At 45.9% G+C, this 12,913-nt stretch overlaps 1 protein-coding gene across 2 annotated transcripts in view; it reads right to left on the bottom strand.

Moving 5' to 3' along the window:
* Positions 1 to 343: 343 nt before the first annotated feature.
* The window catches only part of PAK3 (p21 (RAC1) activated kinase 3), a gene marked incomplete at both ends in the record, with an annotated part of 29,913 nt that continues 17,343 nt past the window's right edge, over positions 344 to 12,913 (bottom strand). For both annotated transcript variants that reach the window (XM_080352699.1, XM_080352700.1), the window contains 7 exons: positions 344 to 433; positions 2,514 to 2,651; positions 6,277 to 6,473; positions 6,750 to 6,849; positions 7,629 to 7,746; positions 8,553 to 8,665; positions 10,406 to 10,454. In XM_080352699.1, the coding sequence (XP_080208825.1) occupies positions 344 to 433; positions 2,514 to 2,651; positions 6,277 to 6,473; positions 6,750 to 6,849; positions 7,629 to 7,746; positions 8,553 to 8,665; positions 10,406 to 10,454 (805 nt within the window). The remainder of the gene's footprint in view (positions 434 to 2,513; positions 2,652 to 6,276; positions 6,474 to 6,749; positions 6,850 to 7,628; positions 7,747 to 8,552; positions 8,666 to 10,405; positions 10,455 to 12,913) is intronic.

Here is a 12,913-nt window from a genome sequence, read left to right as displayed (position 1 = left end):
ATGTACAGCTTATTCACAAGGTGAGAAGGAAGGGAATCTTCCAATTGAATTTGCTTTACCTTGGAAATGGCTGAGGCAGCAAGGCATTTTCAGTCATTACCTGTCTTAAGCCCTGTTTCATCTTAAAAATAAATTAAGGAGCCAGAAAGCAGGAAGAAGACAAATGATAGTTTTTTACTCCTTGAGGGACTGGGTTTTCTCCCTCTTACCGCCATGACTGCGACCGTTGGTGTGTCCATCCATCCATCCATCCATCTGTCCTGCAGCACAAGAGCTGAGGTTTTATAGAGTTTTTGTTCTCAGTCCCGCTCCGAGCTGGCGTGGGAGAACGCGGCCTGAAGCGCTAGCGGCTGCTGTTCTTAATCGCTTCCTTTGCTGCAATGATCAGAGGAGTCAGGCTGGAGAGCGGCTTGGCTAATTTTAAAAATGGATGCTGCCCAAAGGAAAAAAAAAAGACATGAACCATTATTTTCCAAAGTCAGTTACTTACGGGTTCAAGCAGTATATTCCTCTGGTTACCAGCAATGTTCAGAAACAGGATGAGCCGAGCGCTGCGAACAGAGCGGGACAGGGCAGCCAGCACAGCGGCTCACGCAGGGAGGGCAAGTGGCTCCGCCAGCCCTAGAGATGAGCTCGGCTGGTGGGCATCGCGCTCCACCCGCTGCAAAGGTTTGTCCTCTGCACTCGCCAGGAAGGACATGGCAACCTAGACAGAGCTGCCACGGAATCCTGCGGCCACCCAGCACCCATTGAATCCTGCGGCCACCCAGCATCCATGGAATCCCGTGGCCACCCAGCACCCATCGAATCCTGCGGCCACCCAGCATCCATGGAATCCCGTGGCCACCCAGCACCCATCGAATCCTGCGGCCACCCAGCATCCATGGAATCCTGTGGCCACCCAGCACCCATAGAATCCTGCGGCCACCCAGCACCCACGGAATCCCGTGGCCACCCAGCCCTTGGTGCCAGAGTCGTCCCTGGTGCGGGATGGCAGGAGGTAGTGTGGAGGGGTTTTGATAGATAAAGATCTGTTGCTGAATTAGTCAGGCTCAAAGGAACCTCAGGGCCGCTTCGGGGAGCTGAGAGCGGAGTCTGCTGTGAGAAAGAGGGGCGTTCCACAATCAGCGGGGTCCTGGTGTGGTGTGAATCATCGGACGAATCATCAGTGAGACTCCAGAGCACGGACAGCCCACGATACTCATTTAACGAATCCATGCTTGGAGCGTGGACGCATGATTAGAATATAGTTACATATATTAAGGAGGCTTGTTTCTGTAATAAATGGCTTTAGCGTGATTCACATTGAATCGACTTGTTTTGCTGAGTCCTTATCTCGCTCCTACAAGGTACCAGCTGCGTGCGGTGTGACCAGGGGCACGATCTCTCAGCCTGGCGGTGGAGCTGAGAGAAAGGTAGAAAGGTCAAGAAGCACGAGGGAGTCCGAGGAGGCGGACTGGTGGGAGACACCACCTGCCTGGGACACCAACAGCCACCAGTGAAAAAGGCAAGATCAAGGGGATCTTGTATCCTCTTCCCGCCAGAATGAAGACAGCAGCTCGGGGAAAGGGGGGATGCAGGCAAGTCCACACTCGGGGCAGCAGGTGAAACCCCCCGCTTGCCCAGGTGCCTCTGTACAACAGGTATGAGGCTCTGGATGTGGAAAGCCGGTCAATGGATGAGAAAGGTGAAGGTCCATCAACACCATAGGTGTTGACAGGATCAGAAAGGCCTACCACCTGTATCACAACCACCTCCACAGGGAAGAAAAGAATGATTATTGTTGTAAATGACTCCCTTCTGAGAGTCCAGTATGCCAGACAGACCCTCCTCTTAGGGATGGCTGCTGCCTCCCTGGGGCCTGGGATAAGGACATCACCAGGAAACCTGCCAGCCGGTACAGCCCTCAGGCTGCTGCCTATGACTGCTGTCCCGTGCGGGTGACCATTAAGTTAGAACCCGTAATCCAAGGGGGATCAAAAGAGACTTCAGGGCTTGGGATGGTTGGTGAGGGAACTGGGAGCACAGGAGGACATGCTGAGAGTTGGGGTGTTCAGCTGGAGAAGAGAAGCTCCAGGGAGACCTTATTGCAGCCTTTCAGTGCTTAAAAGGGGCCAATAAGAAAGATGGGGACAGACTTTTGAGCAGGGCCTGTTGTGACAGGACAAGGGGTGATGGTTTTAAACTAAGGAGGGGAGAATCAGGCTGGACATGAGGAAGGAATTGTTGTCCCTGAGGGTGGTGAGAGCCTGGCCCAGGTTGGCCAGAGAGGTGGTAGATGAACCATCCCTGGAGACACCCCAGGCCAGGCTGGACGGGGCTCTGAGCACCCTGAGCTGGTGAAGATGTCCCTGCTTGTGGCACTGGGGAGCTGGGAAGGTCCCTTCAACCCAAACCATGCCGTGATTCTACTATTTTCCATTTGAAAAGCACCAAGACTAGAGACTAACATGAGAGGGTTCCACCTTGGAGCTGGCTGATGAGAAAACCATCACAGCCACTCTGCATCGTACCTGCAGCAGCTCCTTGGCAGAGCCTCTCCTGTCCACGTCCATCTCCAGGCAGCAGTTGAGGAAGTCGCGGAACACGGCGGAGAGTCGCTCGGGGTTCTGCAGTTCTGGCGTCCCGTTGGTAGCGATCAGATACAGCGCCTAGAGCAACAGCAAACACGACACTCTGCCTGTTTCTTTCACACCCGTAACTGCTCATGCAGACCCCATTTTCCCAGGTCCAGGCTCCAGTGGCAGTTTCTACCGGGCAGAGGGTCAGAGATGGTTTTTCTATACCAACAACAAAAATCCTGATGCAGCCATAGCTATTCCAACACCAAAGTGATCCTGCCTTGACAGCTCATTTCATTGGCTGACCTAGTTAGGATGAACAGCATCAGCAAAAGCACATTTTGCCTCTCCAAGGATTGGCACTAGCTTTACAGGCTATTTTAAAGAATGAATTTGGTCTAACTGTATTATTTCAAAGGATTATTACATAAAATGAATCTCTGCAGTGCTCACTGGTCCCTCAAGTACAGCCTCCATACTGCAAAGGCTGACATAGTTTTTGCTCTGTTCTTGATAAAAATGGTAACCAGGTGAAAATAAAGGATATTATCAGCTTATTCCTTGGATAAAGAAACAGAAACATTTGGAAGCTCATTTTCAACAGACACATAAACTGCAGGAACAAGCATATTGTGAAGAAAATGTGTAACTGGGCAGACAGGAGCCACCTGCAACTATGACTTTCAGCAGCCTCCAAATTCCAGATCAGCTTCACTCATGTGGTAAAGGACAAACTTTTAATGGTCTAATTAGAAAAATGAGTAATTCCATCCCTATGGTAACCCCACGCTAATGTTGATACTCAGATACATGAATGATGCCCCCTCCTAAGAAATGGCCTTTTCAGGGTCATCTTCACAGATGGAAGAGCTGGAACAACTGTAGCAGTTCAGGTACCTTAGCAAGTCTTCCCGATATTCCTCAGGCCAAGGAATTACCGTGTCATTTTGCGAAACACAGGGTGAGCATTATCCAACGTGGTTCGCTTGTAACCCAGGTCTAACGCGCTGAGAAGCTAGAGAAATGAGTTTATTCTGCTTCTGCAAGATGTTCTTTAGAAACATAAGGTGAACGTTTTGAACAATTCAAACTTAAATCTGCAGAATATGTCCAATATATACAGTAATAATAATATAAATCGGCCTAGGAGTCTTCCATAAGTGTCTGCCATGATAACAACATCTCTGTGCTACTGGCACTTAAACTGACCATGACCAAACTGACTTCAGGATTATCCTCTTATACGCAGAGAAAAATTTCCAAGCCTAAAAAGGTAAATGAACTATTCCAGATTAAAAACAATAAGGTTTCTTCACTTTTGCACAGCGTGAAGGTCATGAAATCAGCTTCTCCTGCCCATCGGCAGCTGACCAGAGGCACCTGTGACAATGGCGCCACCCAAGGGATGTCCCATCTCCTGGGAGGTTTTATCCCGGCTGCATTCACCTGACTGTGGCACACGAGTGCCAGGACAAACAGGGCTCTTTGAGTTGTTTATCTCTTCACAGAGGATGAATCATGAGGAAGAGTCATCTTGAGCTCAGTACTGCACCTCTTCAATATTTCTACAACAGAAAAAGGTCTATGGGAAGCTCAAGTACCCATTATTTATCTTTTGGTTTCCTATGACACAGCCGGCAAAGCAAAACAACCGCTGTACAAAGGAAATGGGTGTTTGCAGTAGCTGCAAAGGGGCAATAAGCTTGTTAATTTGCTTAACATGACAAGAAACAAGAATGGATCCAGCATACAAGTATAGCTGCAGTCTGTGAAAACGATATCCTAAAGTTATCCAGGCCACCCAGCCACATGACAGAACAACATACAGATGATTTACAAGCCTGAAACAGTAGAAGATCCACAGCATTTGGAAAATATGCTACGGTTTTGAGGAAAATTGAGGTGCTGTGCTTAATAAATGAAAAAGCAAACAGAAATGCTTAAGGTTTTAAGTGGAAACTGAGGAGGTCCAGCCTGTATTTCAAAGGATATTTATCACACCGGTGTTTGTCCCTCAGGCCCTCGGCTCGTGCCTCATGGAGGGAAATCACCGTGAGAGAAAACAAATACGGGCACAGAAATATCCGGGACACTCGTGGCTGGAAAACGGTTCATTCCTGTGAGTCCTGCACAGGGCAGAAAGAACCTGGACAACATGGGATGCATTTGCACTACATGTGGAAAGCAACAAATGCTGTTAACTCTACGATTAATGATCCTTTAATGCCCTTAGAATTAATTTATATATTAGTGTCAGTAACTGAAGTTCCTGCGTGCCTTCCATCATTAAAACAATCATTCATAAAAACGAAACAACATCCTTTTGTTTCCAGGCTTTGCAGAGTTCCCCAAACGTTCTAAGCGTGACTATTAAACCCAACAGCTACTGTTTGGCATCAGCCGAAAAACTAAGCTGTGCAAACAGGTCTGTATTATAAACTCTCCTGTTTGGGTGCAGCTGAGACCTCTGTGATTCCACCTACAACAGCAGATGGACCCTGTCCTGGTTGGGGTAGATCTACCTTAAAACCCAGCTGATAACGGCACTTGAGGCTCATGAACACACCACGAGCTGCTCAGTGTTCCAAGCTCAGGGACAACGACCACAGCAAAAGAGTCCAGGAAGCTGATCCAGCTGGTACCAACTCCAGAGGCCTGATTTTCATCTATTGCAATTGTACTCAGACACCTCAAGATGCCTTGAAGCTCTAAGTGTTCATGTTGATCTCAACTCCAACAAGAGATGAGGCACGCATGGAGAAAAAGAGCATCTCAGACTACCTGGGTAAGCGCAGGAAAGGCAACGTGCATTTGGTCAGAGATAAGAAATCCAGCTGTCTTTTGACAGGAGCCCTAATCAACATTTGAGGTTAATAAAGCAGGGAGTTTTCAGCATCCAGACCAGTAATGCTCATGGCTGGGGGTACTTCCTGACGGTTCTGTTGGTTGTGCAGACACGAGTGCAGCCTTGCTGCTACGAGAAAAGCTAAAGGTCGTGCTCTATTTTAATTCTAGCCTTAAAAAAAATTACGTATGTATACACACGGGTCAAAATTAATTTCCTCACTAATTCCTGCATCCTATCAGGAATTAACTGTTGGTTTCAGCTATGAGGCATGAGGTTTTGTCTTGGTATACACTCCCTCACTATTATACGCTCATATGATACAAGAACTAGTAATTTCACTTGAAGGAATTAGGATAAAACTGAAAACTTCAGAACATCAAAAATACATTTGTTTACTACAAGTACCTGTGCTAAAACATACTTTTAGAAATGTATTTCATAATAAATGACTATGGCATTACTAGTGACACATAGGGAAAGGCTCAGGTAAGCAATCAGTTCCTCTGCCTGCAGATACAGTTGAAATACTTCTCATAAAAATTCCCAACTGGCGAAACTCGCCACTGAACAACTCTTGTCATCCAGAGATCCAGGTCAAAGAGTTCAAGAAAACAGGCAGAACATTTCAAACACGGTGGGAGGAAAAACTGGCACATTTCTGACCTGACTCCGTGTCTCTTCTCTTTCGAAGTTCTCTCACTGATAGAACCAAAGCTACAGAATACACCAGTTGGCACCAGTAGCATTTTTAGAAGTGGGCCTTGGTGGAACTCATTCAACCTGATGTGACCGGGATTTTGTTTCACAGGAGAGAACACACAGGACAGAGCAGAAAGACAGTAGTACCCGATTTCATTCGCCCCTTACCCTGAGAGGATTTTCATTAAGGTACGGAGGTTCTCCTTCCACCATTTCTATTGCCATGATCCCAAGGGACCAGATGTCCACTTTGGGGCCGTATGCTTTTCTCGTCACCACTTCTGGTGCCATCCAGTAAGGAGTCCCGACCATTGTGCTGCGTTTACTCTGCTCGGGGGTGATCTGAGCACAGAAGCCAAAATCAGCTGAGGAGAAAAATAAGTATCGTTAATTCCAGTTGGATTATGGAGCCAAGCAAAAGAAATCCCCACTATATATGCCTGAGGATGCATTGTTGAATCTATGTGGACAGGCATCCATGCTGTGTTTACTCAGTGCTGTAGCCAAGAAAACACTGAATTGGACCTTTAAAAAACCCTCAAGTTTCATGCAGTGGCTTTTATTAACTTTATTCACTTGCCTCCCCCTGTCTAGGAGGGACACACACAAACCAAAGCCGCACCCTGCCCAGGAATACCTACTCAATTTGACAGATCCATCCATTCCGAGAAGAATGTTGTCGCTTTTAATGTCTCTGTGAATCACTTGGTTTGAATGAAGGAAATCCAGTGCTTGCAGGCACTGACAGATAAAGGAGAAACACGAGGGTAAAAATTAATGACCCGATTTCATCACACAAGAAAGGAAATGGCTCTAAAAAGATTTAATTTCTAGATGAATTGTGAGTAATAGCAGAATATTGTGCTGTCAAGAGGAATAGCTTGCTGCTTCAACACTATGAGAGTAATAACTTTCTAAACGAAGGCATATTAGCTTTTGAAAGGAAAATGTCAATTATTGTACAGACCATGCCCTGCAAGCACAGGCAGAGCGGCTCCTGCTGCCCCGAACACTGCACTGCAAACCACTGTTGGCTAAAAACTCAGCAGGGCCTTCCTTGGGTATGGAGTGGGTCACCCTCGCGTGGGAGGTTGCGTGACAAAGGTTTTGGAAATAGCATGTTAGTCATTTTCCAGAAGCAAACACCATTTTGGGTGGAACGCCATCCTTTTAAGCTGCAGACTCTGATAAATGAGTCTCTATTTTTCCTTGCTATCATTTTAGAATTCTGCCACCAGCGTGTTTGCTTTTACAGGCAGGAATGCAGTACAGCTGTGCTCTGGGCAAGTGTTTAAAGAGGCAAAGTTTAGAATAGTAAAACTAAAAAAGAAAAAGAGATAGTACAATAACAATATATCATAACAGAGTATACTAATTGCAGTGATACTTGCAGGCTGTTCACTTCAGATGCTCTTTCTTTCCCAGGTTATAAAAGCAACATGAAATCACTCCTATTCTTTCCACTCGTTGGGAAGTCCCGACCTGCCCGAGCAAAGGGCAGCCCGGGCGGGATTCCTCACCTCCCGACACACAGCTGCAATCTGCCCTTCGTCCATACACGTCTCAGTAACCACGTCGGTCAAGGAGCCTCCAGCCAGGTATTCCATGACCACCCAGAGCTCGTCGCCGACCAGGTAGCTGGAAAACAGCGGCACTGAGATGAGCCTGCAGAGCCAAACTGCCTTATGGAAAACGCTGCAGCTGATTTTTGTCTCCAAGCCGTTTTTAAACAGACAGAATAACATTAGTAGACATTCCTTCCAAGCCATATAGAACTTGGAATCTGCGGTCTAAATGAGATGTCTTACATGTCAGGCAAGTGAAAAATACAGTTTAGTCATGGCAAGGATAAATCTTGAAGCAGAACATATCACGTCATCTGCTTCATCATCTTAACGCATACATTCCATTATTAACTCCAGGAATAAGGCAACAGAGTTTTCATGGTTGTCTGTGGTAGGAGGGTGTGCACCAGCGGGGACACACACTGGTCAACAGTCTGAAAACCTTACACAAAATACACTCAGAAACAGGAAAAACAACTTAAAACTGGCAAATGACAAGTTTCTGGCTATAAGAGCCCAGTCTTCCTGGCATCCACAGCAATGGAAAATAACAGGAACAGCCAAAGGGAAATAGTTTCTATGATGATTTATCAGTATTTATCATAAGACACAGAAAATACGATCAACTTAAAAAACCACAACAAAACAACATGAAGGTAGTGAAGTTACAGGCTGGTTTTTTAGTAAGATACAGCGGATCGAGGTTTTTGAGAACAGTCCTCAAACTGGATATGCCAGAAGAGATTAGTGCAGACAAAAGGCATTCTCCTCCCATTATATGAGAAGATAAATAATAAAAAGGTCAATTTTCTGCCAATGACCAAAGCATAAATGCAGTGCGTAAATGAACACTCATGTGAGAATACCAGAACTACTTACCTGTCTAAGTAGTTCACAATATTTGGGTTCTTATTTTCCCTCATGACCAGGATTTCATTAATAATTAGTTCTTTTTTGGGCTGTTGTTGGAGATTCATTTGCTTTATGGCCACCTAAAATGACACAGAAAAGCATCAGCTCGAGCGGTCTGTCGCACAAATGGACACGGAGGGTGTTTCTGGGCTGATGCAGCAGAGCTGTGCCAGACTTATCGTTACTGGACATAAGAGCTCATTAACTGACATTCCAACACCCCAATTCTCTGCTGGCTTAGGTGCCAGTTACAGGACACACGGCCATATATATTTTGCCTTGTAAAATCTGTGACAATGGTTTTAAACTATCAGCCACGAATTCCTAACACCACTCTCTGGACCCACATTCTTCTCAAAAGGCCGCAGGTTATCACCACTATTATTATTAACGCATATTTTGAAAGCGGAAAGTGATTTTTTTGCTGTGAAAATATATAAAAACAGCTGGTAATGCTTAAGCAATTATAGTTTTGATCATTATGTCAGCAACTGCTGTTATTCTTGACTGCATAATGGAAAGAAAACACATACGTATGTTACATATAAAATGCTGTATTAAAAAGATCATTAAGGCTAAACAAAAAAATACAATCCTAGCAATTCCTAAATTCTTGATTTTTTATTTGCCATTTGAAATAGCATTTTTAACATAGGTTAGCAAGTATTTTCTGGGTTAAAAAAAACATTGCTCCTGATCCACGTCTGCTCGTTTGCAGCGTGTGTGGCAAACAGCTTCAATGTGAGTGAAAAACCCCTGCATCCTAAACATGGTCTCTCCTTAATGTGCTCTCGCATCAAACTTTGAAGATGAAACACATGATGGAAAAACACTAAACAGTATTACCTGTGATCGAGATAAACTGGGACTCATCTGTGAGTGGATGCATCAATATATTGAGTGATTAAGACTGAGCTAAGTGTGCCCTTGTCTGAAAGATACCGCTTCCTCCTTGCGCTCTTTCTAGAAGTTAATAAGGAAAACCCTGCCCAAAATTAAGCAACTTAACGAAGCTATTTACTTCTCACAGCAGTAGGGGAATCTGCGACCACCCCAGGCTTCTTCCAAGGCCTTCGTGAGGACAGATCTTTGGTTTTTACAATTTATATTGGTATTACTAATTGATCTATGGCCAGGTCCACAGGCACATTTTATGCTGTAAATGTGCAGAGTTAAATTGTATATATAGACCAACATTCTCTGTAATAGCACAACTTCATGCACACTGGGCAATAGAGATAAAACAACTGATTCTGAAGTAACACATTTACACTGGCAATAAAAAGTTCAGTTTGTATCAGGCCCAAAAGCTTTCTGGGATTTCTTTACAGATTTCTGTCCATTAAAATGCCCATTCAGGGACAATGTAACACAGTACCAGGCTGGGGCCAACAATACTGTGGAAAGCGCTGACCTGCTCCAAAGACAAAGTATAAAAGCAATTATCTTCAAATTGGCCTTAAAAGCTACAGGTGAAGCATCAGCCCAAGCACAGAGACCGAGGCTCTTACTGAGTCCGAGGGGACCAGGACCTGGTCCCAGGAATTCAAAGGCACCTTTTCAGACATTAATCAGCACCTCAGTGTAATGGGTGCTGGAAAGAGCACAGAGCCTGCACTGCAAAGCTGAACACAGCACACGATGTATTCTGCCAGCTGACACTAGTCTGCGCTGAGGAGGAACAGCCTTAGGAGATGTATTTCACAGGGTCACACTCATCTGTGCTTCGGAGGAGCAGCCTTTGCTGTGAAGACCCCACAAGCCCCATCCAGTGTGCACGGGAGGGGACAGCACTGAACACCTGGGCTGCTGACACTTACCTCTTGTCCCGTGGCGATGTCGATCGCTGTATAAACAGTTCCCGATGCCCTAGAAATGAAACAGCAGTGAAGAAATGAGAAGGGGTTTGGTCTATGTGAGTGAAAGCAAGCCTGGATGGATCTCTGCTGCCTGCAGTGTTTGTAGCACACCTCTGCTCACCCATGGCCAGCAGTGCACAGCGCGGTGCGGCAAACAGCTTCAATGCGACTGAAAAACCCCTGCAGCCTAAACATGATCTCTCCTTAATGTGCTCTTGCATCAAACTTTGAAGATGAAACACATGATGGAAAAAACACTAAACAGTATTACCTATGACTGAGATAAACTGGGACTCATCATCTTGACTTGACCGCATAACCGAAAGTGCGGACCCACCAGCCCTCCGCCACGTAGGGTATCCCAGATATAACTTATGTCCAACATGAAGAAAAAGGGCTGGTGCAAGTCTCAAACGCACATACTTAATTATTGTCATTCAAAACTTGAGGGAGAGGTATCTACAAAACCTAGAAAACATGATATTTAATTCTTTTTCCATTTTCTCCAGTCTTGCTTTGCTGGTGGGTGGCATGTTTGCGGTGTTTTTTTCCCAGGGAATGTAACACATGGTCTAGTTGTGCCTTCTCAGACGTCTTATTTGAATCGATCTGCAAAATTTGGGCAACACTCCGCAGTCATCCTGAGAACCCTGAGCACACGTAACAGCCATTTGAGGCAAGATCCAGACACAGGTTCCTCCAGCAGGCACAGAAGCTGTTACCCAGCCCTCCTGCGGGGCCGCAGCTGGAGCACCTTACGGCATATCGAGTTTCACACAAAAATGAAGAACTACTCCAAACAGAAGCTCCTCAGACAGCCGCTCTGTGTGTGTCAAGAGCTGTCAGCAGGTGCTGCTGTCAGGTGCAGTGGACACGTGAAGGACTCCTCGTGGCGTCCAGGTTTCGCTTCTGTGGCAGACACGGGTCGCGTTGTGGAGCCACCCGCAGAGCGACAGCGCGGGGCTCTGTTTGCCATCTGCCTCTGCTTGCAAGAGGTTCTTCTCATCACGATGTGAAGGGATGCAAAGGCCACGAGCAGAGGAAATCCCTTTGGGGTTAAAAGCAACTGCGAGCTTGTAAACCCTACTGGGGCTTGTTTCAGAGCTAAGGCACAGGTTGATATTGCCATCGATGTCTGCATGGGCAGTGAGGCAAGGAGAGCAGGGCGGGGGTGCTGAGAAGCAGGAACACACATCAGGCAAGTGTCCCACTGGCTGAAAATGCCCCAAATCAGTTTGCCCATTTTTACATGATTCCCCGGCTTGTTTGTTTACCTGCAGGCTGAAATATTTCTGAAGCATTTTAATTCAACAGGCACCAGAGACTGTATGTCTGTGTTGAGAACAATGTTCTCATTGGGCACGCTATGTATTCTTTTAATATAAATGCAAATGCACTTTCCTATGACTAATTGTCGAGATTAATCCAATTTGTTTTCAGAAAAAGCCAACACCAGTTATTCAGACTCACTAATACGGGGCTGCACCTCCTGAGCAAAGTCCTGTCAGCGTTTATTTAAAAGCAGCTATTTAAATTAAGATGCTTGTGATATGCTCCAGGCCATCTGTGAGGAGTTTAGATAAAGGTGAGTAATTTAAGTAAAGCTGTGAATTAATTGCGAGGGCTCAGCGACTCCGCATTATGAACTTTTACTTCTAAGCAACTATAATTTCTGATCTGTATCGAGCTTTTACACACTTCTGTAATACCTCGGTTTTAATGCAGCGAGGCAGGTACCAGGGCCCACAATGACATCTGTGTCACTGTGATGCAGTGCAGGACAAGTGTAAAAACCAGCCTGAACCCAGGCTGCTCATGGCTCTGTATTAATTTACCTTTCTAGCAAGAGCTAACACTGCTTGAGCAAACACAGCGCCCTTTTAAGCACAAGTTAACTAAGTTTCCTCCAGTGCCAGCAGCATTTTCAGTCCCCAACTGGCACCAGATGACAAAGCAGAGACTCAGCACTGAAGGCTCCTCAGCACAGGTCTCCTGACCACCATTCCCTGCAAAGCGGCTGCAAAACCATCACCCTGGTCATTGCAGCAGCTACTGAAAAACCACTCACTTCAACACTACTAGTGCTTTGGCACAACTGTACCCAGCTCGCTGCAAAAAGGGCAGCTCAGGGACCAGCAGCAGCGAAGCACGTGTGCACACAGACACGCAGCACTCCGCTTCCTCCTGATCATCCTGTTCAATAGCCTCTCTGATGATTTTTCTTCTTTAGGATGTTTCCTCATCACTATAAATTAACCTGTGGCACAACAGTCATGGTCACGGCAGGACACGCACTCCTCTGTGAGAAGAGCCTGCAGTCTGGGCTAAAAGCTGGAGAAAATCAATTTAGATACCCTTATAGTCCAGATACTAGCCACTTTGTCTTTCCACCAGTTGTTGAGGCACCTTTGCACAAGCTCGCTACTAGGACTGTCAAAATAAAAGACTGAGGGTGATGGTCAGATTCTC

This window comes from Nesoenas mayeri (assembly GCF_963082525.1).
Source record: "Nesoenas mayeri genome assembly, chromosome: 13".
Lineage (NCBI taxonomy): Eukaryota > Metazoa > Chordata > Aves > Columbiformes > Columbidae > Nesoenas > Nesoenas mayeri.
The sequence above is the reverse complement of the archived record's forward strand: the minus strand, read 5'-3'. Positions and strand labels throughout refer to the sequence as shown.